The following is a 25,730-nucleotide window of genomic DNA, read 5'->3' as shown; positions in this document are numbered from 1 at the left end:
AGTATTACCGCCTGAGAATGATATCTGCTCAGGATTAGGAGCAAGATCTCAAAGCCAGCTTGGTTATTAGTACCTTCCCATGCTTACTCTTTTGCTCAGAGTACTCTGTTTGAATTACAGGCAACTGAACATTTCTATCACTGGTAGACCTCTTTCAGTTACTGCTATTCCGGTCCACCCAAATGGTACTCAGTGGCTTTCTCTTGGTTAGTCAGAGTGCCTTTCAGTAACCAGGCCAGCAGCGAAAAACTGGCTGAACTGTCTTGCAACAATCGCAGGGCTGGAAAGTCCATTCAGACTGGCAATCATTTTCCATCTCATTACTTCTCATGGGGAGTGATGATCTTAAACAAGCCGAGAGAAACATACACCAGTGTCGGGGAGGTATGATTAGGGGAGGGGTGCTTTTTTTTTGAGGGCAGACTTTTTTCTTTAAAAGATAGAATAAAATCACATGAAAAATAACATTTCTGAGCTGGGGGCAGGGACACACACCTGTAATCCCAGGACTTTGGGAGGCTGATGCAGGAGATTCGTGAGTTCCAGGCCAGCCTGGGCTCTAGCAAGACCATGTCTCAAAAACAAAGCAAAACAAATACATTATAATGCAAGCCTGGAATTTACTGAAAACAAGTTCTGCACACACAAATGAATACAAGCAAGACGGGTATGTGAAGACACACACATTGTACCAATGTCAACATCCTGGCTATGATTCTGTACTTGAGCTGTGCAAGTTCATGGGTAGGGGACAGAGTATACAGGGGTCTCTGCATGATTTCTTACAACTGCAATTATCTCACTAACACCCATAATTTAAAATCTGACTGGAGGAATACACAGGTCAGTATGTTTATAGGGTTCATACTGTAGTAATGGGAATAAAGAAAAATACTATTCTTTTTTTTTTTCCACAGGAAACATGAAATACAGCATAAAGTGAACATGGAACTGTTAACAAATCACTGGATTCCAGTGGAAGGAAACCAATCCTTAAACCTTTAAGGACTAACAAGGGGGAGGCGCCACTTTCCTCTGGTGAGTAACTGCCTCACAGAGTGACTTGACAATCAGGAGGCTGTGCAGGGAGACCCAGGCTCCGGCCACAGAACTTCCTTCCCCATGCACCCGCACCACTCTGCAGCCCTTGCTGCGATGCTGTGACCCCTCACACGAGCTCTTCTGAGACACTCCCACTGCATCTTTTACTTTCCTCTCACAGCACTTCCTCCGCAATGAAAACTGATCCGGATGTGTGACCACCGTACCTGGTGTTCCTCCTGTGACTAGAAAAGAGCTCAGCCTATGGTCCTGCTGAGCACACTGCCTGCCAACTGCAGTCACCAACAGTCTTAAAGACTCAGGGCCACTGTGACTCACTGAAGTCACCGTAGGTAAGATGAGGGCTCCAATTCAAGGCTGTTAGCTGGAGCCCCTGGGGGCGGTCTACTTAACCCACAAGCATTTCTCAAGGGTTTACGGAGGTGGCCACTTTACATGGCAGCTCACTTGGACAGCAAGCTGTGAAGTAAAGACTGCATGCAAGTCAGATGACCTTGGAGGAAACTCCTTCAGTTGCCACCACCTTGAGGTCCTAGGCACTTTAGCACCTAAGCGTTATCCTCTTCTCTCTGTTCAACTGTGGCCTCCTTTCCTTAGGGAATATCAAGCTGTGGATTGATATTTACAGTGTTGTAGTTAAAGGATTTCTCTTTTTTGGAGGAGGATGTGGTGTGGAGAGTTTAATGCAGGAAGGCTAAATGTGTCCACAGGGGACACTAGGCCAGGTGCATCAGGTACCGAGGACATAAAGACAAGAAAAACAAAGCCATATTCCTTGAGCTTTATATTCTAGCTAAGAAGAAAGTAATATCTAAGCAACAGAATAAAAATAGTAATTCAATAAAGTCTTATGAAGTGGCTGGGCATGGTGGTGCCCAGTGACAATCCCAGTACTTGGGAGGATCACAAGCTGAAGGCCAACCTGGGCTACAGATTGAGATCCTGCTCAAAAAAATTTTTAAAAATGTTATCTACTATTAAAAAGGAAGAGCATGCAGCAAAACTGGCGACACTGGGGTTTGAACCCCGGGCCTCATGCTTGCTAGGCAGGCACTCTATCACTTGAGCATTCTACCCAGCCCTGCTTTATGCTGGGGATTTTTGAGATTGGGCCTCTCAAACCTTGATCCTCCTCATCTCTGCTTCCTGAGTAGTTAGGATTATAGGCATGAGCCACTGGTATCCGACTGGAAAATTCCATCTTACATGTGAGAAGCCGAGTGCAGGCTTTCTGGGCACTTGTTTTTGCAACTGAAATCCTACACTCTCGCAGGCAGATGGCTTCCTCAGATAGATTGGGCAAAGGTAGTGTGCAACTTTGAAGGAGCAGCAAAAAAGGATATTCATAATAAAATACTCCTCAGAACCCAAAACAGGAAGGACTCAGTGCAAAAGACAGCTCCGTGCAGGATGAGGCAGGGACCATGAGCAGAAAGGTGGCAGCAGATGGGTGCCAGTGGCTCATGCCTGTAATCCTAACTACTGGGTGGGGGAGGGTGGCAGAGATCAGGAGGATCATGGTTCAAAGCCAGCTCAGGAAAAAAGCAAACACAAAAAAGGGCTGATGAAGTGGCTCCAGCAGTAGTGTGTCTGCCTAGTAAGTGTGAGGACTGCCATTTAAAAAAAAAAAAAATGGTGGCAGCTGCTCAGGAAGAAGATGCAGCACCAACACAGCTTGAGGATCCAAGGGCGGAAGGGGGAGGGAATGAGGGGGCTGCCAGGACAGCCAGAGGCCAATGCCCAGGCAGGGATTTAGACACCTGCGCCTGGGCCTGGCGACACATCACATCTGCGAAGGACAGAACTGAAGAGCCTGCACTGGCTGAGGCAACTTTACAGGGCAAAGATGAGGAGGGCATGAACCAGGAAGGAGCGCAGAGGCTAAAGGACATCCATTTCAAGAAGGGGTAAATTAATGAGGTGAGGACCACTCTTACCCAAGTCAGTGCAGACGAGGACAGAGCAAAGCACAGACACTACACATGGAAGTCTCATTAGGAAATACAGAAAATCTGCCAGGCAACTGACGGCTCTGAAACATCTTCACAAGTTTTCAAACGTGAGTGAACTTTAGGTCCAAATAATGAGACGTTTTTTCAGAAGAGCTCAGTATGTCAGAGGGAAACCCTATTTGCTAAGGTAGATGCTGCTGTTCAATATCTGGCTTCTATGGTGAGACAAGCCAACGCTCTTTTTCATCAAGTGGGAAGAAAACCCCAGAAGCTCCTGCACCCTGCACCAGACATGCTTGGAGTGCTATCCCAGGGGTAGAGTGGTTCCACCACCAGTCTCCCCCAGCGCATGTCTTGGAACAGTGCTGCTACGCTCAGACTCTGCAGCACTGCTCCACCAAATCTTCCCTCTTTGGTGGGTACAGACATCGGGGTGTCCCCTTTTTGGACAACGGAAGCGGTGGTCATCAAGTCAGGGACCAAAAAAGCCTGTGAGGCCAGCAGGGAATGTCCTCTCCAGCACCTCACTGGCCACCTGAGCCTGGTTAAAAGAGCAGCTTCTGCACAGCAGCACCTGGGGCCTGCCAGCATCACTAGGAAGAAATTGAAGGCTCTAGCATTTTAGCAGGGCTTGGCAAGGATGCAAATGTGGTATAGGTTGAGCATCTGTGGCCTGGAGAGGGAAAAGTACTAACTGTGAGATAAGAGCTCCAGAGACAAGCCACTTTGTCACAAACTGCCAGGGCCAGACCCGGCTGTGCCGATCAGATCCTTGCCTAAGTCCCTTCTGCTCTAGCTGCCTCAGCATGCAGGACCTTGCCACCAGATGAAGTCACACATTGGGGACCATAGAGGTCACCTGCCAGAAGGTTCATCCAGTCTCAATCATGACGCTGAAACTGAGGAGAGGCCGGGCTTGGTGCATTCAAGGAGGAACCATGCTGGTGCTCTCATGCTACTTGTGAAAGGCCTTGTCTAAACTTGATTTCAAGTAAAAAATACCATCAAAGGAGGCAATGTGAACTCAAAACTGTGAACTTCTGTGATGCAGTGGAGGAGAATGAGACTGAAGCACATTCATGGTCTGCAAAGATTAATCTTCCAGGATTCCACAGCCTCTCAGCAACATTTAAGTGTGAAAACCCTGCCACAACACCGAGTTTCAAAAATTCACTAGGATGCTTCAGAAGACTATCTCAAAAACAGGAGACTGATAGTAAGTTCAACTGCAGACCAGGCAAAAGGCCTGGTCAAAAGCAAAGGAACACAACAGGCCCATGCCTGGAGAGCACAGAAAAAAAGCAAATGGGAGCCAAGCACTGATTGCTCACGCCTGTAATCCTAACTACTTGGGAGGGTGCAATCGGGAGGATCATGGTTTGAATCCGGCCTAGGCAAATGGTTTGTGAGACCCCATTTCCAAAATAACCAGAGCAAAATGGACTGGAGGAGTGACCCTAGTAGAGAGCTTGAGTTCAACCCCCCAGTTCCACCTTAAAAAAAACCAAAAAACAAAACCAAGTGGGGATAATGAAGACACAGGCCCAACATTGTTCTCTAGCCCTGGACACTCTTAATTGTCTAGTCTAATCGTATTCCTCAGGCGCAATGCTCCTCCCTGAACTTGATCCTGCCTGTATTCCAGAGTCCAAAGTTCTCAAACTTATCCGGAGGTGAGAAAAATCACTTGCAGTGGCTTGGGTGCTGGGGGGTGGTGGTGGGGGTGGTGGTGGTATGTGTTTCACCCCTCCGGATAGAAACCCAAATGTAATTTGTTCATAAAATCGCTGTGTGTAACATGATATCCTATATGTGTATTATTATCATCACTGGGAGCTCAATGGGGAAAGTTCATATTACAGAAGCAGAAATGCTTCAAGCATTGCAGATTTTACAGGCTCCGTGGGCCAGCATGGAATGTAACCACCATTCACAACACCAGTTCTACAGAAAAATATGTCCAGAGTCAGACAACCAGCTCGAAGCTTCTGAAGCATGGCGCATTTGTGAACTGGGGATGCCTGTGCTTTCACGCATGGTTACCATTCTGACACTGCACCACACAAAAAAGCCCACGTGAACATAGTTCTGTGAACTGACCCAGAAAAGATTTCAGGGGACACTGTATGGGTAATAAACTTTAAGCCTCACTAAGAAGGTATCCTATGACACATACGACTGGGCACAGATTTTACCCAAAGCCTCTCCTGATTTAAAACAGATTATATGAGGGTAAGCAAAAACAAAAGTCATGAACAGAGCCTACTCTAATTTACGGGTTGCTAGAGTTAGTTTTCGGCTGTTTGTTAACATGTCTCCCACTTGCTTAAGAACATGCTCGCTCTACCATCTATCCTCTTGGACTGGCGGGTATGGATATCCCCTTAAATACAAGCTTTTTGTGTTTTGCATTTTCTATAATGCTTTTTTATGGTTTGAACTCAGGGCTTCATGCTTGGGAGGCAGGTGCTATACTGCTTAAAGCACACCTCCAGCCCTACAGAGGCACAAAGTAACTACGGCAGATGAGACCCTGGCCAAAACATCCATTCAGCGTCACAAGGCACACCTGGGAGGAACCCGTGGAGTTTGGTTCCCTCATCTATAGCCAACACCACAGGCCTTGTATCTTTCTAGGGAAATAGCCCCAAGGTCCCCCACATCTGTAACTGCTAGTGGTTGCTGCAGCAGCCATGGAGGAGAGGCTGGTAAGGAAGGAGGCAGGACAAAGAACACAACTGTGGGCAGGGGCTCAATAACACACGGTGAAGGCCCCAACCCGCAGGCTGGAAGCCAGCATGCTGAATACAGAGCTCTCACGGCACCCTGCCAACGGCCCTGCCTTTCCAGCTTTAGTTCTACTTTTTCTCCACCACTCTACCTCTGGCCTTCAGCCTTGTAGAAGGCATGTCTGGGTTTTACAACACTCTGCAAGTAACATGAGGACTCAGAACCTCTGCTCTAGCGGAGCCAGGCAAAATCACAGCTGGTGACCATGGTGTCTGTTCTGTTTAAACTTTGGCTACTCTGATGAAAGGCAATCTGAGTGTTTTAGGAAGTAATGATTGAAGCAAAGGATGCTGGACCATAAAGACACCCTTTGGACCCCAGGTCTGCTTTGTGTCCACTAATCACACTGGATATCCGGTCACCTAAAAAAACAATCCTTGTCCCAAGTCACTTACGGAGGCACTCTCTAAAACAGGAACGGAGGAAGGCCCAGCAAATTGTGAAATCAAGTGGTTTTGTTCTCAATTCAATTACCTTCACAGAGACCTAAAAAAAATAAATAAGTCAAATGCAACGAGAGGCCAAGTCAACCCTAAACATCCCTTCCTCACAAGAACAGACATGCCTTCAGCTCCAAGCACAAAGCCAAGCTTGTCAGGCAAGAACAGGGTTTTAGGCTTATTTTTATGCTTTCCTCCTCTCTTCTACTCCAACATCATGTATTTCATAAGATCCAGAAGACAGAGGCAAAGTGGAAAAGTACAAATAACAGAATGATCTTTAGGGCTGGTAAGGAAAAGGTAAAATTCCAAATGTGAACTTCACCTGCCCAAAATTTTTGCCAGCAACTTTCTGGCAAGACCATAATCTCAGGCAATTCCAAACAAATGAAACTTTAAAGGCAAATTACCAAGAGAAAGGGAGCTAGCTTTAGAGACTCTCCTCTCACCCAGCTCTCTGCTGTTTAGAGGACCAGCAACCACCCCCCACAATCACGTGCTGAGACCTTTGCTTCCTGCAAGCTGACAACCCTCCAGTGTTGACTAAGGCCTTCTACTTCCATCTGCAACAGTCAGGCCCAAATTCCAAGCCCAGGTCTGCATGCAGGAGCCCACATCTTTCACACTTGGCTGGCATGCTGCACCACAAGACTAATAAGCTACAGAGCAAGTGTCCTCCGAGTGAAAGGCCTGTGCATGGAGAAAGAGCCGGGTAATGGAGACACAGACTGGTTGGTTACAGATGAGACTGTTCTATCAAGCATCAGCATGGCTGGGATGTGCAAGGAAGTGTGAGGTGACACTAGGAACTACACAAGTCTTCCCTCAGAAAGGATTGATCATGTCACCGGGGGACAGGCCACACTCAGAAAATTAGTATAAAGTAGGAGGAGGAAAGCAGTTACACCAAACTGATGGTTGGTCAGAAACACATGGCTCATACAATACCAGAAACAAATACCATACCCCCCCCCAACCCATTAGCCAGTTTCCAAATCATGAGCCTTCTCATATCACAGTTCATCTACTCCTCCAGCAACTGCTTACTGGGTACTTTTTCTGTGGCAGGTCCTCCATCAGGTACTAGGAGACACAAATGACTGAAATCAAAGCAGTTTTGATACAACTTGACAGACTGCTTAGCCATAAGGAAACAAATGGGCAGATGCAGAACAATGGGTACAAGTGTAGCAATCACCACACACGGTGCTGTGGGAGGACCTGGAGAAAAGGAATCAGAGAAGGCATCCTACAGATGGCTGACAAGTAACTGGAAGGAAGAACAAGAATTAGTTAGGTGGTAGGTAGAAGGTTCCAGGCAAGGCTCCATGGATGACAACACCACCATGTCAGGAGCAGAAAGAGCCTCTGAAGGCTGCACGAAGCACAAGGGTGTGTGTGGCACACTCTGGATTCAAGGTTGTTACTACTCCCTGGGTAAATGGTGAGAGAGTACAAAGAGGCAGATGAAAGGAGCAGCTAGGGTAAACCTAGGAGCTTCCCCAGTTGCAGAACAGAGACCATGCCAGGTACAGGACCTAGAATTGGCCAGAGAAGCAGGTGATGTAATAGGAAAGGAAAAAGAAGAGAGTAAGTTACTGAAACCACGGAAGAGGAAGTAAACAGAGGTTATCCATGCTGAGCAGGGTAAAGTAAGGATGCAAAGTATCCATTGGCCTTGCAAAAGGAAGTTAATAGTTATTTTGTCAGACATTCTTTCAGAGGCACAAGTGCAATCCCCCTGTGTGAAGGAGTTTCCAGAAGGTGGACAATGGGCATAGGGGCGATTCATTTCAAAAATTTCAACTATGGAACAACTATAGAAGTGGCTGGAGGGCAAGTCTTGGATGAAGGAAGCTAAGAATGTTTACCTGTTCCAGGTGCAATGGCAGTAGAGAGAAAGGCCTGAGAGCACAGCCTAAGAGAGTCACTAAGCCAGCAGAACAGCACACCTTTAACAGGTGACACAGGAAGGCGTCCAGGGCCAGATTTAAGGTGTGCCTTAAACAAACAGGCACCAAGGGTCCTTTTGTTGTGAGAAAATGAGGTGGGATAGGCCTGAGGCTGCAGGAGGCAGACTGTTTGTTGTGAATGGGAGGCAGGTCTGAGGTGAAAGACTGGATTTCTTGTGGCTCGGTCTGAAAAACTTGGACATTTCTCCCAGCAGCACTTGGGAGCCTTAGAAGAGAAAGGGAGGTCAAGAGTTGACAGGCAGGCTTTCGCTCTCCAGCTAAAGATGGTGGAGCGCGGCTACAGCTTTTCGCTGACTACACTCAGCCCCTCCGGTAAACTTGTCCAGATTGAATACGCTTTGGCTGCTATAGCTGGAGGAGCCCCTTCAGTGGGAATTAAAGCTGCAAATACTGTGGTATTAGCAACTGAGAAGAAACAGAAATCCATTCTGTATGATGAGCGAAGTGTACACAAAGTGGAACCAATCACCAAGCATACAGGTTTGGTGTATAGTGGCATGGGCCCAGATTACAGAGTGCTTGTGCACAGAGCTCGAAAACTGGCTCAGCAATACTATCTCGTTTATCAAGAACCCATTCCCACAGCTCAATTGGTACAGAGAGTAGCTTCTGTGATGCAAGAGTATACGCAGTCAAGTGGTGTTCATCCATTTGGAGTTTCATTACTTATCTGTGGTTGGAATGAGGGACGACCATATTTATTTCAGTCACATCCATCTGGAGCTTACTTTGCCTGGAAGGCCACAGCGATGGGAAAGAACTATACAAATGGGAAGATATTTCTTGAGAAAAGATATAATGAAGATCTGGAACTTGAAGATGCCATTCACACAGCCATCTTAACCCTAAAGGAAAGCTTTGAAGGGCAAATGACAGAAGATAACATTGAAGTTGGGATCTGCAATGAAGCCGGCTTTAGGAGGCTCACTCCAACTGAAGTTAAGGGTTACCTGGCTGCCAAAGCATAATAAGGAAGTGACTGAACAATCCGGAATTTCACATAATCTATGTACTTACACATGTTCGAAGTATGTTTTGTTTTGCAGACTTTTTGCATACTTACTTCTACATGGTTTAATGGACTGATGTTTTTAAAATGACACTTACAAATCATAATAAACTGTTCAATCAAAAAAAAAAAAAGTTGACGGGCATGCAGATGGTAACAGTGTGGGAAAGAGGTCTGGAAAGGTAGCATTGAAAGCACCTGAAGCCAGATGGGGTGGTCACATCTATAATCCCATGGAGGAAGAGACAGGAGGATCACAAGTTTAAGGCCAGCCTGGGCTACAAAGTGAGACCTGGTCTCACAATGAAAAGAACTGACAAGAGAAGAGCTCGGGCGCTGGGGTCAACGTGTGGACTTCCAGCAGATTCCACTGGAGTTCTTCCTTCCCGAGGCTGTTTCAGCTTGAGAAGAGCAAGGGATCCCAACTGCTAGGCCTCAGGATTCAGTGGCTCTTTATACAAATGGGGAGTGCGGGTGACTGGAAGGGTGCCCTTCGTGTAGGAGGCGTGGCAGGGACTGAACCTGGGCAGAGGAATTTGTAGGGATGTGATGCAGCAGAACTACAGCAACTTGGTCTCCACAGGAGGAGAGGAAGGCACTAAACCTCATGTGCTTGAGTTGAAGTGGGGACAGGAGGCCTCTCCAGTCGGGAGAAGTGATGAGGCACTATTCCAGAAAAGGCCAGGATGTTAAGGGGCAGGTCTGGAGGCCAAGGATGTAGACAAGAGTCTCAAGGGAGAAGTTGCCTCAACTGACAGGAAAACATGGCAAAAACTAGGCAAAAAGGTATTGGAAGTGGGAACAATTTTTACTGAGCACAGACCGTGTTCCTTCAAGACTCAGATTCCTACAGGGTGATTGTTTACAAGACCTCGGAAACAGTATAGATCTAGAAAGTTAACTGGCCATAATCTATTCAAATCCATGCAAAACAAGGAACACAGTGCCTATGGGACAGTCCTTCACTCCAAGTGAAGAATTTCAGCTGTCTGAAGACACACGAGGCGACCTATCCTGTGAGTGCAGAACACTCAGGGAGAGCGAGGTCTAAACCAACTGGAAAGCTCTGAATGAGTGAGTCAACAAGGCGATATTAATGTGACTGCCCACGGTCTCACTCCACTGCAGGTAGAGGGAAGTGAGGACCTTGGGAGTGGGGAGCAGAAAAACAGCTGAAAACGTGATGATGGAGAAAGCAGCAGCTGTGTGAGGGATGTGAAACAAAGGAGGCTGCTATGCACAGGTGAGCTGGAATATCCCAAACACTAGGCCTGCGGCACATATGGTGGGAGGTGAGGGGCATGGCATTCAGAGGCTGAAGTGAGGACACTGTGCACCACCCAAATGGGACCCTGACACACCCAGGGGTACAGCAGCCTTGGAAATGAAGGCAGGGTGTGACCCAGGTAAACTGAGGAGAGCAGGGAGGGGTGTCAAGACAGCCATTTAAAATACAACTCACGTAATACAAGTTCCCAGCATGGCAACTTATGGACTACGACGGCTGGAACCCTAAGTACATGTGCACCAGTACTCATACCTCCCCCATCCCCAGCAAATCAGAAGACAGAGCAGCTCACTGTCGTAGCCAGATTGGGGACTTCCACGAATTCTTTCTTATAATCCTCACCCCCCACACTTTTTTTTTAAAGAAAAATCAGTTTTATTACTATATAATGATAGTGTGCTAACTTTGAGTAGGTAGGTTGTATAAGGAAAAGTCTGAAAATTCTTTTGGGTGTAACCCAACCTCCAAGACATGGTTGCATGAGTGTGCACACTGTTCTTTCTTCAGACCTCTAACTGCAGCCTGGAACTGAGCAAGGACATGGCTCAGTCTCCCTCAAAACCCTAGGCTCCAGACAAGACAACAATTCCCTTCTTAAAAGCACTTGCCTCCCCCTGAAAGCACGTGCCAGTAACTGCCACGTCTCAGTGATCCTGGCAAGAGGCTGTAACACACGGATTTTCTACTCCACCTCTAGTGCCGTGGGCGTTCTATAAGATCCACTCAGTGGTTCAGAAGTGATTCCAACATAAAACCAGAAGAGGAAAAGAAAAAGAAAGTAGCAGTGCATCACCCCTCACCATTAAAAGAAGGTAGTCCAGGCACCTTTTATTCTACCTTGCCATTGATTTGAAGGAAAACCTTTCCCTTCTAGATCTTCAAGTGATTCCAGTTGAGTTATTTGGAGAGGGGGGTTGGTGTGGTTGAAATAGGATAATTATGTACCCTCATTCTCCTGCCTCCACCTCTCAAGTGATGGGATTACAATGAGTGCCACCATGCCCGGCTCAGCAAGTATTTTTAAGACTCGGGATATAACTCACTGGTAGGTAGAATGCTGGCCCAGCATGAGCAAGGTCCTGAGTTTTATCCCCAGCACCACAAAAAGAAGAAAGAAAAGAAAAACCCTACTAATTCTTCATATCATCTTCAGAGCTAGAATTAAAAGGAAAGAGCAGACGTTTTCACAAAGGGAAGGTTTGCAGGTATCCAGTTCTGACTGCTTCTATGTGGCAAGAAGAATTTAACAGATGTGTGACTGGAAAGCAGGCAGCAATCAGTAAACCATTCAGAACTGCTCAAGAGAACTTTTGTTTTTAAACTTAACCATGAAAGTCTCAGAATCTGTAATCTATCTGAAGTGTTCAAATGCCTGCGAATTTACACCTATCATTCAGCTGTTTAAAAATAAGACAATTATCAGAAAACTTAAGTTATTTTCCAAGGTACTTGACTTGAAAGAGTGACTCAAGGAAAGCCATCTGTGTAAAAAGAAAGGCTGATCAGCAAACCACCTCTGGGGATAAGCTAGCCAACATCATTAAAACATCCCCAAAAATTCACAACAAATAAGACCTCTGTTCTCACAATGTCAGCTGCACATCAGGGGTAGCCATGCATTTCCAAGTTATTTTTAGTGAAGCAGACAGGTATCTGAAGATTCTTTCTGAAAGTCTTCATTTTACATATTAAAACACAGTATTCATTCTGTGTGTATAACCATCCATAAAGGTTGCTACTTTATTCCAATAAATGCCACTCTGCTTGCCTAGTGAGCCAGCGTGATGCACTGTGGTTTGCACTCTGGTGAATAAAACTGAAAATGAAGCAAACCCCAAGCTCCTGGGGAAAACACCCACACAGGTGCCTTCACTGAACGCCAGCAGGAGCTCATGACATGTTACCTCCTCTATGCCACCCTATGGAAGGGGTCTGAGGCTGTATTACAGTGGTCAAAGTGAGAAGGAATGGCAAGGGCAAGAGATAAAAAGAAAGAGGAAAAATTTATATATTGTGAAAGAATACACATGAATGAGGGAGAAGGGTAGGACCAGCAAGAGAAAGTGAAATGTGACCCAGTGGAGGTAATATGACCCTTATGACATCACGCAGGAAGGGGAACCCTAGGCTAGGGATCCAGAGGACACCGGGACTCACCTTTATGCACAATCCTCCACCTCTGTGTCTGCTCCAATTCCACAGTTCCCGCTTGAGAGGCTCTCCAGCACACCTGCAGGAGCTTATTTCACTCTCAACTGGAGTCCTCTCTATTCAGCTACTTTGACCCCTGGTCTACTAAATGCTATCTCTCTGTCTCTCTTTCTGTCTGTCTCTCTCCCCCTCTTTTGGTAATATTGGGGTTTGAACTCAGGGCCTCCCACTTGCTAGGCAGGTGCTTTAGTGCTTAAGCCATGCCCCCAGCCCTTGGAGTACTAAAGTCTTAAGGATAGGAAGCAAGTTTGTCACTGCCCACACAAAGCCTGGCACCTGTGGCCGCTATATGCTTGCTGAGTGGCTGAATAAGCGGGCTCTGCCGTCAGCAAGTTTACAATCTAGAAAAGAGACCCGTAGAAGACGGAGGAAATGCTTCACGGAGAAACTGGTCTCCTGGTTGATTTTAATCTCACATATATGAGAAAGCAGAATATGACTGTGCCATCTGTCTGCCACATGACCCAGAATGTTAAACCCCAAACTGGTTTTGTCCTTTTAGGATTCCGCTTTGGAGAGGGGAAGCTGACTGTTTTATAATGGGAAAGACCATCTTTATCTACTGTTCATCCTAATTTGTCACAGCATGCCTCTGTGGGTTACTAAATGTTAAGGAAGAGTGAAGAAAAAGCACATCCTACAACCTCATGAACACTTACTTTTGTTGTTACACAAAACCAGCCCAGGCAACAGAAGTGAGACCTTATCTCAAAAATATCCAACACAAAAAGGGTTGGCGGAGTGGCTCAAGTGGTAGAGTGCCTGCCTAGCATGCATGAGGCCCTGAGCTCAAATCCTGTGCCACACACACACACACACACACACACACAAATAATTCATGGAAATAGCTGAACATGGAACAAAAATATAATCACATTCAGTTGCCCAAGATGGAAAAAAATGATGGTGGTGGTGGCTTCCAACTTCCTCAAAAGAGCAGGAGGGGGTAGGAATGAAGAGAAAAGGGGGAAAGGCTGGAGGGAAAATAGCACCTGCTGGTATCTCAGCCTGGAATTTCCGATCAAGGGCACTCCCTCAGGCCACCAGTCTTTACCCTCTGCTCTGATTTTATGTAATGACAGTACACCAACTACATACAAAGCTAAACATCATGTTAGTTCTAGTACTAAAATTAAACTTTTGGAGAAAATGCAGGGTGGAGCAGGGATAGCCTCCAAGGGCCAGGTAGTGTACAGGGTTGAGGACAGTGTGGGGGCTGTGGTGACTAAAGAGCACAGACGTGTCCATCCAAAAGGAGCTGTGTGCCTCACAGTAGCCAGTGCCAACATGGCCACACAGGGCGTGAGTTTCAGATTTTCCAAGAGGCCAGAAATCCAGATTTGTATGTGATTTCTCCTTATTTTATAAACCATGGCAAAAAAGATTAAATTCTTTTTTAAAAAACTGTATGGACCAAGCAAAACATGACTGTAGGTGGCCAATTTGTAACATATAGGTAAGAGGTGAGAAATTTGGGCAAGGTCAAAGCTACAAAGTGACTCTTGTGTCCTAATAATTTGGGGGTGTTAGCACAAACTGATCGCTTCACAGTGGTGCATTAAAAACTGAAGCCAAGGCCACACTACCACAGTGGGATTGGGAAGTTGGACTCAGGACAGGAGAATTGGCCTAGATAAGACCTAACTGTCTTACCTAATGACAGTACACCACCCACTTCCCGCCACGGTACCCACTCAACTGGCAGTGCCTATAAAGCACTGCACACAGGCCCGGGGGCACAAACGACCCAAGAAAATGACACGGGCAGAACACGAAGCCCACTGTGAGTTTCTCCTGTGAGTCAGAGATTTTGGTCCAATTACAAAACCCAACAATCCTCTTTACACATAAGAATTTCAAAGGAAACTGCAGTCATTCACGTGGCATTCAGAAATTTTATGATGTAATCTGATGTATGCCCTCAAAGGGCATTTTATTATTCCTAAGGACATAATAATGGATTCTTAAAGTTTTGAGTTAGTGTGAAATTTTAAAGTTTCATCCCACTTTGATGTAAGAGAAATCACAAAATGGCTACACAATGCTACCAAATCCATCGTGAGTGACATGACCCCAATTTCCCCAGAAAGGTCACTCCCTCTCTTCACCCTTCATATGCCTATGGAGTCATGGGGTATCCACTCCACAGCTATGCTACCAGACTGTCCAGTCTACTATTGTACTTTACAGGTCTTACAGTCTGCAATTCCTCAAAGCCCCATAATAGTCAGAGCCCACCCAGACTCCAGGCTCCCAGAGTCTGCCTTCTCCAGGACCACCCATGGCCCTGGGCACAGCAGGGAGGGGATGCATTCAGGATGGATGGTTAAGGAGCTCAGGACCAAGGTTGGATACAAGCCTTCTGTAAGACTGCACAGTGTCAGGCCAATTATAGCTCCTTCTGGCCCCCTCAGAATCAGGTTCTCTAACTATGGAGCACCTGAGGAAGGTTCTTACTCCCAGCCAGCAGTGCCTTGCTTCACCACACTGCAGGGTTGGACTGAATCTTTAAAACCCTCTAGCACCTACTATACCCTTTCAACCAGTGGCTCACACTGCAGCAAGAGTTCTAAACCTCTATGAGAGAATCTAATTTACTTGCTGGAGAAACAGAAGTTTCCCTAAATGGATATCAATGATTTTAAAATAATGTTACCATGCTTCAAACTGTCCAATTTTCAAAGTACAAAGAAAATATTTTTTGAAATGTAGCCAAGTGGAGAATACAGCTTATCTCCTCTTTCTAGAAAGCACGTCTTAATGGCAAAGGATATAAAGTGAGCTGTGAGCAGACCAAAATTAGCTCAAACCACAAATAACCTACCATACTTGTCACTTCCTTTTGTTCACCCTACAAAAAATCAAACACTAAAGACATTTACAAAACTAAAGGTAGGATGCCAAGTGAATCCATCTTCAGCTATACACTTCCTTCTAAAACAGACCTGGGGAGTAAACACTACCAAAGGCTAAGGTTTTTATTAACTTGAGCATCTTGTGCTGTAACTAACACAGCGTGTTCCGTGCGGTTCTTGAGCGATTAGAAGAGCAACCACCTCCTCAAACAGAAGATAGGAAATTTTTGAAGGTGGCCCACACCCATCTCCAGCCGCATTCACACTGACGACTAAGGAAATACCAGGCTCCTCCTTCAAACCTAAGTGCGCCTCCATCTTCTAAAGCCCTCCATCTCCTACTTTCAGAAGCAGCATCTCCCAGCAAACAAAGTCTGTTGGGAAAGGCGAAACCAGTCGCCATCAAGTGGTGGAAAAGGAGGCTTAGTTGACAAGCACGTTCCTTTACAATGGTTTCTCGGCATGGTGATTGTTTGGGAAGTTTTGTGATCACTCTTAGGGGAAAGTCAGACTCGTAAGGGAAGAAAAGAGGTAGTTCAGGATGAGAACCAGGACTGACTGGGCTGCTGCTGTTCATGCTTCAACACCATTACTCAAACTCTCGAAAGCACTCCCTTAACAGACAGAGAACGAATGGAAAGTAGCAGAGCTGGATAGTTATCCGTGGTGTGAACAGAAACAGTAAAATTCTGCAATGGCACTAATACTAGGATTTACTAAAAAAAAAAAAGCTACCAGTAGGACATGAAGGAATATCTAGAAGTGCTTAGAAATGGTACCATGATAGGGACAACAAAAAGGCCCATTAAAACCCAGGGACAGGGCCAGAAGCACACTCTGTGGTGATGCACTTAAGAGTGTGTTCAAGGCCCTCAGCACCACAGAATAACAACAAAGGGACGAGGCGCTCAAGCTCAAGAGAGATGTAAACCAGCCAATGCTTAGGTGTGGCTAAACCAGCTGGTATAACTGGGACTGCTCAAGAAATCTGGAACCAGGTGTGGGGGTGCGCGCGCGCACGCACATGCACACACACACACACACACACACACACACACACACACAAAAAATACAGACAGGCACAGGTAGCCCACAGCTGCAATCCTAGCTACTTGGGAGACTGAGATCAGAAGGATCAAAGTTTGAGGTCAGCCCAGACAAACAGAAAGACCCCCATCTATCTCCAAAATAACTGGAGAAAAATGGACTGGAGGTATGGCTCAAGCAGTAGAGTGCCTGCTTTGCAAGCTTAAAAACCTGAATTCAAATCCCGATCCTACACACACACACACACACACACACACAAATTCATAGGGCTGGGGGTATAGCTAAAGTGGTAGAACACCTGCCTAGCAAGTGTAAGACCCTGAGTTCAACTGACAACAAAAAAAAAGAGAAAAAGTTGGGCGTGGCTCAAGTTGTCTAGCATTAACAGGCTCAGTTCCCATATAAAAGAAATAAGAAGTTTGGTGTCGTGCTGGCCCATCTGATGTGCCTAAATGCAAAGTCCTCGTCTTAGCACCTTCTCTTCTGCCCAACCTCCAAGCACAGTCTCACAGACCCAGGGACAGTGAGGCAGTGTCCAGGCAGCAGAGAACAGCAATGCTCTGTATTCAAAGGTGCAGTTAAAATACAGTTCAAGTCAGGGCAAGTCAACAAAGCAAAACAAAGACAAGGACAAAAGCATAGAATGAAAAAGACCACTGGAGGCCTTCTCCGAGGCCCCTCTCTATGCAAAATGTAGCCACACAGATACTTAAGGCTCGGTGAAGGCATATTTTGCCCTTATCCTTCCAGAAGCAAACTAAGCCCTGAGTAATTGAATAGCAGTACAACATCTACAAGGGATAAATATAACAGTGACAAATGTTCAACTATCAAGAGAATTTAAAGCTAATTTACCATATTCTGCTAAATGCAGTTTGCTTATTTGTTCTGCTAAGCGAAGTTATATTCAGAAGTGATTTCATGCTTAGACATTTTTAAGTAACCCATGTTCTTGAGAGCCCCAACTATTTGGAATAATTACTTGATGTTCATTTTCCTGTAAGCAATTCTGCAATAGTGTATAATCCCCTGAGTAACCAGAACCCTTTAGAATAAAAAACAGCAAGCTGTTTGCTGGAACTTGGTATGACAACTTTTAAATAAGATTCTTCCATCGGAAGAGATGTGCCAATAAAACCCATTAAGGAAAAAAAAGTCAAGGGAAAAAATGTTTCATAACAGCGAGAAGGAAATGAGTTTTCCTTCTCTAATCACTAACGAATAAATTAAAGCGATAGTTTTAGGAACCGAGTCTTGCTATGCTCATCTTCTCTTTGCAAGTAGTGCCACTCGCCCACAAAAGCCACAAACACAGCCCAGGCTTTTCCTTCTCAGAAGTAAAGAGGAGCTTGGGACACCAGACCACTTGGCCCCAAAAGTTTTACTTCAACAAGTGGTTAGCCCTCAATCAGGAGTTAGAGTTCCCCATATTGTATTAGATTAAGAGGACTGGAAAGACTGTATGTTTCCCAGAGAAGACTGAGACTTGTCACTCTGCTAACATGCCTAGTATTGACTCTGAGTCCAAATTACAGAGCAGACTTCTTGAAGCACTAAATTCTAACTACCACAGGGTATTTGTACAACCTTTATTTACTGCCTTGGTAGAACTGTAAGCACTCAGAACTGTCAATGTCTCACATACACACAAAAGGGACTAAAAATCACTTATCACAGTTGTATTATTTTACATGTAGTGTGTGACTTGTACCAAAGCCTGAAGATTTTTCTTTGGCTGTTAGGGAGTGGGAAGGAAAATCTTCTGTGTGAAATGGTCTTGTTTCTAGTTTTCAGACATCCAAAATGTACCTGCTAGCCAGACTCTCACAATGATGCCCAGCTGCCTGAGAAAGGAGAGGGCTACATGAAGCAGGCACGCACGCAGTGCTGCAGACATGGGCACTTCCTTCCGCAGCACAGCACATGTACAAAGTAACATCTACTGCAAACGAAGCTGAGACCAGATGCAGGTTTCTTTCTGAAATTACAACCTAAAGGGCAGCTGCTCTTCACGGACGAGGCTGGGTTAGACCGTTTGTAAGTGCTTGAGAGCAGTTCCTCTATTTTATAGGAAAATGCTAGCAGTTGCTACCAAGAGGAGAAGCACGAGCATGGTGTGTGGCTGGGCTGCTCACTTTACCATCACTCACTCCAGGATGCCCTGCTTCCTAAAAGTGGGAAAAAGACCCAATCCTCTTGGGTTGTTAACCATACTAGCTAATCTATGAAGTGCTAAGCCTAACTGTAACTGCCTCTACCTTACAAAACTGAGGAAGTACTGCAATTTTAGCAAGGATCACTTCAGGAACATTCAATTCTTTGTTGAGTATAGTAAGGACTTTTATTACTTGAGGCAACCTTAATGCTACGTTAGGCCAGGATCATTTTTATAAGAGAAGAGACAGAGTTAGAAGGCAGGAAGTGGACCAGTCAGTGAAGTCCTAGTGCTATGGTTAAGACTACAACGTATGGCCAGAGACCAAAAACATTAGAAGGAACAAAAAGTTACACTTTTCTCTTGGCCCTAAGGGTGATTTGATCAACGGCTAAGAAAAATGCTTGCCTTTCCAGGCCATAATTTGGAAAAAAAAAAAAAAAATCAGACTTTGTAAGGGTTGCTACTTTATGGAGAACTGTATTTTACATCCTGTAATTAAAATATTTTATGAACCAACTCCACATAGAGTCCCTCTAGAAGGCTTGGGAGAACAAGAGTGATGAAGCCAGGGTAATGCAACAGTCCTTGGAAAGAAAGCCATAGCACATCCCGGCTGCCAAGTAAATTTCACACCAAGTGCAAATGTCCAGTTACAGCCAGGCGCCAGTGGTGGTGGTTCATGCCTATAATCCTATCTACTCAGAAGACAGAGATCAGGAGGATAGTGGTTCGAAGCCAGCCCCGGCAAATAGTTTAAGAGACCCGATCTTAAACTCTTTTCACAAAGGAACTGGTGGAGTGGCTCAAGGTGTAGGCCCTAAGTTCAAACTCCAGTACCACAAACACACAAAAAAAAGTCCTGTTTCATCTCAAGCTTCTGTGAGCCTTCTATGGATCAGAACAACAGGCAACACTGGCCTCACTGTGCCAGGGCTCAATGTGGTGGCTTCCAACCCAGAGTGGCCTCTATTGCTGGTCCTACTGGCAAATCTACTTGCTTCTACCATTCTCCCTCTACAATAGGACTTGGGAACCCTATCTTTCACATCTTTATAGTCAGGCTAGCAAAGTGCAGACAACTAAGTCAATCCCAGCAGTTCAGACACTTTATGCCAGGTGCAAGGAACTCTAAGATGAATGAGACAGATGGCACAGGTGACCTCAGGAAGGGTGGGCTCCAGAGGAGGCAGGCCAGGGATATAAAGCAGCAGCTATGATGAAAGCAGGGCTTCAGGAAGGATTTGTGTCAGGCTGTAGGGAACACACAGGGCCCAGAGCAGAATGTCAGTGTGAAGAGTCACACATTTGATCTGCAAGTCAGGAGAGGAACAGGCACCCGAGACAAGCACTGAACAGTGGCACAGGACTGAGGGATAAGGCTGGGTCTGGAGACCATTGCACCTTCTGTGGTGGCTGGAATAAAAGCTATAGGGAAAGGGATAACTGCAAGCTTGGCATGCCAAGGAGTTTGACCTTACCAGGTATTATGAAAGCATTAGTAGTTACACAGAGGGACAGGTTTAGATCTGTTTTTAAAACAAGTGCTCTCAGGGCTGGTGGAGTGGCTCAAGTGGTAGAGGCCTGCCTAATAAGCCTACCAAGCATGAGGCCCTGCGTTCAAACCTCAGTACCACCAAAAAAAAAAAAAAGTGCTCTAGTGATAATGTGAGAGGTACACATGGTAGAGGAGGGGGATGTGGAGAGACTGTTTCGAGGCCAGATAAATAGGTAATCAGTTCCAGTCATTTCTGCAGTGTAAACTATAGACTGTAGGCTTACTGGCAAAATGTGAGAACCTCTACCAATGAGTAGGATGCTAGAGTGACCAACCAATGGCAAGTGAGAGAGGGAACTTCGAACTACTCCAAGGTCCCTAGCACTCCTGGACAATCAAAATGCATACATACTGTAATCCCAGCTATTCAGGAGGCAGAGATCAGGAGGAGTGTGGTTCGAAGCCAGTCCAAAACACATACATGGTGTGAATCGAGTTCAAGGCCAGCCTGGGCTGCACAGTGAGACCCTGTCTCAAAAAAACAAGGACTGTGGATATAGCAAAGAGGCATAATGTTTGCCTAACACCCAGAAAGCCCAGGTTCCATCTCCAGCACCACAATAAATAAACAAGTAAATGAATGAATGAAAGGATGAATGAATGAAGGCAAAAGGCAGTTATTTCCACAGTTCATAATCTGAAAAACCTCCACAGGAAACTTCCTATTTCTTATTCATTCCTATCATGAGACTCAGTATATAGTCAATTAATTACAGTCAATACCAAGTATTTTTAATAGGTTTTGAAGAGCTATTTATACTAAATGCAAAACACAGTGGGGAGGAAAGTAACTGGCAGCTAAAAAAGCATTTGCATTTGCCCATTTTACCACTACACCAGTGACTTCAGAACCACCTGACAGGTCTGCTTACTTCCAAAAGTACCAAACTACTATAAATATGCCACTGGTGTCAAACACTAACAGCAAAAAGTTCTTCCCCACAGTCCCACTTATGGCCCAGTTAATTCGGTACCAATTCAGACAATCACAAAGGTCTTTACATCCTTTCCAAAGTGGCCATCAGACACCTAAATTTAGTTCACTCATACTAGGGCTGAGCAAGAACACTGAGAACTAATGGGTCACTCTAGATGACTAGAACTTCCCAATCTCTCCATGTCATTTCCGTTTGTCTTTTTTTTTTTTTTTTAAACAAAGTGAGTCATAGTGTATAGATCTTTCTCCTCTGCATAAAATACAGTGTTTTGTTTTGTTTGTTTTCCTCTGAAGAGGCTGATGTTTAAGAGGCCCTTGGCGAGTTTTAATATCTGTCTTCTTGGAACATAACAACATAAGCTGTATATTCTAGTAAGGCGTTTTAGTGCATTACTGATGTGGCATGGTTTTAAATGTACTCAGACACTGGATCATAATCCGTAAGGAAGGCAGGGGAAGGGCAGCCCATTTTACAAAGCCTGCCTCTAACATGAAGCAAATCTTGTTTTCAAATGGTGAGGTACTGTGGCCTCTCCTTTATCTCAAACACTCAATTCAGGAGTGAACCGTGCCAGAGAATCAAAGAACACAGAGATGAGAAAACCAGAAAAACACCTGGCCCAAGTCCTCTTACACTACAGTCTTTTCATTCATTCAAGCCTTCTCTTCTCTCACTGCAGCTAAGTCAACCCCACCTGCAATGTAGACAGTGAGACCAACTCAAACAGGAGGCTCCCTGAGCGCTACTTCTGCTTTTCAACTAGATGATTTTAAATTGTTAAAATGCTAGAAGACAATTTTTAAAAGTCATCTACATCTGCTAACAAAGCTGACTTTTTATAGACCTAAATGCCTATTACCATCTACACTACTTGTGAGCTAAAGATAAAAATACTCTTATGTTCACTTTATCAAACTGAACTAGCAAGGCATCTTTGCCTGAAATGTGTCTTCTAAGCTCCCATATTTGTCAGCACTCAAAAGTCCACTTTATCTTTTGTTCTTTCCCATTTGTTTCCGAGTTTGTGCATCTTTCTGTTACAATTAGAAAAGCTAAGAAGTTATTACATTATAAAAATTACATATATTTTCTAATTTATAACAGACTTTCAAGCTCAAATATGATTTTGTATAAGACTGTCTTCATTTTAACATAAGATATCAGTTGCTTTGTTTTGTTTTGGGCAGGCACTCTCCCCCTTGAGCCACTCCACCAGCCCTAAAATATCAATTTTTCAATCTTCCCTTTTCTACAATTGTAAACACATTTGTTTGAAATCCTGAAAATAATGGTTTTGTTAAACTACATATACCTTGGAAAATGAGCCAATTTAGATTTCACTCAAGGTCATTTAATTAGTTTTTTAAAATGGCACAGTTGTAAGATAAAGAGTCACTTTGACGGTTTAAACAGAAGAGCTTCTAATTTAGATTTTAGAAAAGAAAAATATTTGCAAGGTAGGTGAGAAAAGCTTATAGTGACAGTTATTTAAGATAAAAGAAACCACCTCAAGGACAATTAAGAAGCTGGGGAAATCTTAACATCTTGACTAACTTGTGGGGTTTAAATGTAGTGGAAAAATTTAAGAACACAGTGGGAAGTTAACTGAAGATCACCATGGTCCATGCCAGAATTTTTAACACAGTTTTAACAAGGCTTGGGTTCAGGTCAGGCCACTCTGACCTAAAGCCGTAATAAACCAAATTCAGCCAGAACTTAGCTATGATGTGAACGTTCTGCTAATTCAGTCAGTTTCAGTATAAAAGATTTCCTTAAAGCCTCCACTTGTGACGGGGCACATGGTAATCAACCCCAATGCTTTGGACCAGCAATTTCATGGAAAGGCACTCTGGCTCAATAGAGGTCAGCCTCATGCAGAAAATCTATCTACATATTGCACTGGTGGAATTCATTCAATTAATTCAGAGACTAGACATGGAATACAAACATTACAATCATACAGATTACAGTAGTTACAAATATTAGTCTACCAGAAGCTAATCTGCAGTACAGACCAAGTAAAAAGAATCCTGCCAAAGAAACTTGAAATCAAGGCCACCCAAAAAAAAAGACTCGCTAGTCCATCACACCAAAGAACTGCCTTAGCGAAGCTCAAAATAGATTTTAGTGTTACAGTTGATGGATCTGCCTCTGAGTTTATAAACTGAAAACAGAATAAACTACCTTCTCCCTTTACCCAAGTAACAAATCTATTTTGTATATGGCTTATTTAAGACACTGAGAGCGTGTGGTTTTGGCTAATCCTCACAACCCCCACAATGACATTTAATCGGGAGCACATATTTTCTTTAAAGGGTTTAGCTGCTTGTGAGAGGCCAATGTTTCTTCATCTGATGTTTATAGACATGTGAGAAATCCTACCTTCCTAACTTTTTATTTCTGAGCCACCATAACCCATGCCAGGATGAGATCTCACAAAACATGATCATCCCAAAGGATAAGATGCTCATTGAGCAAAGATGCCATTTTAGAGAGGGTGAAAACCTTAACCTTCTCTCCTCTCTGTTTGAAAGGGGATATTGTGAGGGAGGTGAGCAGGTACTGCAGCCCCCCTGGCTGGAAGACTAGCTAACCTGACCATCTCCTGGCTCGCTGCTCCTCCTCACTCTGCGCACAGAGCAAAGGCCTTTCTTTGCAGGCCCTGCCCTGATCCCCTTCTCTAAGGCAGCTGGCCCTGCACGCAGTCACCCTCCACCGCCTAGGAGAATACCGTCTTCACCGCACTCGCCGCCACCTGGGATGATCCGCTTCTGGGCTGGTTCAAGCTCCACCAGGGACAGGGTCTCGCCTTCCTGTTCAATAAACACAACCTCCAAGGCAGCAGGGAATCGGCTGGCCAGTTCATACCCAATAAATGAATGAACAGGAAGGCGACTGTCATCCTGGGGACTCGACGCACACTGAGACTAGGGGAAAGGAAATGTGAAGGGGGGGGTTCCCCCAGGGAGACAAAGGAAGAGAGTCTGGGGTGGTCCCGTCCAGAAAAGGAAGTAGTGGGGGTGTTAAATCAGCCCGGGGGACAAAGGGTGGACAGCAGGGGGGCGGGGCCGGGCGCGAGGGACCCGCGCGGAAGAGTCAGATGCCGGCTCCAGGCTTAAGGGATCACCGGGCTGGGCCGGACCGTAATAGGTAGGTGAGGGATAAAAAGGGGCAGTCGGGCCCGCTGGCGGACAAAGACACCGGGCAGCCGGCGCCGCGCTCGGGTCGAATCCTCCCTCCAGCGCGAGGGCCGAGGCGGAGGGTGCGACCCAAAAGGAGAACGGGGGGCAGAGGGGAAGGTTCACGCGGCCTAAGCTCAGGGCCTGCCGCGCTCCGGGCGCTCCCGTACCTGGTAAATGGCCGCCCAGCTCCCGGCCTTGTCGATCTGCTCGAACTCCTTTTCCATCTCCATGATGGGCCAGGGCGGTTGCTGCGCCTCCCCCTCCTCCGCCCACTGCTGCCGTCTGCTGCGCTAGGCCGCGTCGCGCTCTCGGCCCCAAGGCCCGCCGCAAGTCTCAGTCCCGCTGCTACCGCCGCCCTAGCCGCCGCTGCTGCTTCTTCATGTCAACCCGGCAGCCGGAAGTACGCACCCCGCCCGCCGCGGGCACCGCCCCCGGCGCGGAACGACCAATCAGCACTCGACAGTGTCAGCGAGCACTTCCGCGAGGCGGAGCAGGGGGAGGGACTGGGGGAAGTGGCCTCGGCCCCGCGAGACATTTGTGCTGCGCACGCTCCTCTCTCCGCTCCCGGGCAGCGTGCCCGGGCGTGGTGCGCGCCCGTTGCCTAGGCGACCCCAGGGGCGCCCCGCCCACGGCGCGTGAGATGGGAAGGCCCTGCGGACCTAGAGTTCTAGCCTCCACCCGGCGAGTTGAGTCCGAGAGAGTGACCTTCAGGTAGCTGTACATCTCTCCTGCGGGGCCAGGGCTCAGTGCTCCTAGTTGGGATTACGGGCGCTAGAACCAGGTGTCCCATCTTTTTTTTTTTTTTTTTTTTTCATGAAATTAAGAGAGCTTCATGATTCTCCAAGCTGCTGGAGAAAGCCCACTACTCTCTAACAGCAGTGTCTCCGTTTGAAACGCAAGACCAGAATGATGAATGCATGGGGTCCTGGGATGGTTTTCAGTATTTCCAAATTATCAAGAAAATTCTGCTCAGCCTGAACTCAGTGGAGTACAAATTCTTGGGTGCGTTACATCACGGGAGAACGTGTCGAATGATGCTGGATCCTGGGCCCACCTCCAAAGGATTCAGATAGCCTGGGGCTGAGGCCCAGGAATCTGCATTTCACCCCCAGCCAATTCTAGCACTGTGGTCTTTGAAGCACATATGAGCAGAGTGGTTGAGGTGGCCTCCCTGTAGGAAGCTAGGTTGAAGCTTCAGAGGACCACATCATCAGGTTCCTGTGCCCATCACAAGCCTGCCTGGAGCTACAGGCTGAATTCCAGTTCAGTT

General features: G+C 45.9%; 1 protein-coding gene and 1 pseudogene across 2 annotated transcripts in view; one reads left to right on the top strand and one right to left on the bottom strand.

Moving 5' to 3' along the window:
• Ptpn1 (protein tyrosine phosphatase non-receptor type 1) overlaps window positions 1-24,862 on the bottom strand; it is a 67,503-nt gene extending 42,641 nt beyond the window's left edge. The window contains exon 1 of one of the 2 annotated variants that reach the window (XM_074074977.1): window positions 24,628-24,862. In XM_074074977.1, the coding sequence (XP_073931078.1) occupies window positions 24,628-24,690 (63 nt within the window). In that variant the 5' untranslated portion in view covers window positions 24,691-24,862. The remainder of the gene's footprint in view (window positions 1-24,627) is intronic. The other variant, XM_020179696.2, reaches the window with a different exon arrangement.
• Window positions 8,444-9,340, top strand: LOC109696598 (proteasome subunit alpha type-2 pseudogene; annotated as a pseudogene).
• Window positions 24,863-25,730: the final 868 nt, after the last annotated feature.

Source organism: Castor canadensis, chromosome 5 (genome assembly GCF_047511655.1).
Source record: "Castor canadensis chromosome 5, mCasCan1.hap1v2, whole genome shotgun sequence".
Lineage (NCBI taxonomy): Eukaryota > Metazoa > Chordata > Mammalia > Rodentia > Castoridae > Castor > Castor canadensis.
This window is presented reverse-complemented; position numbering and strand designations above follow the sequence as displayed.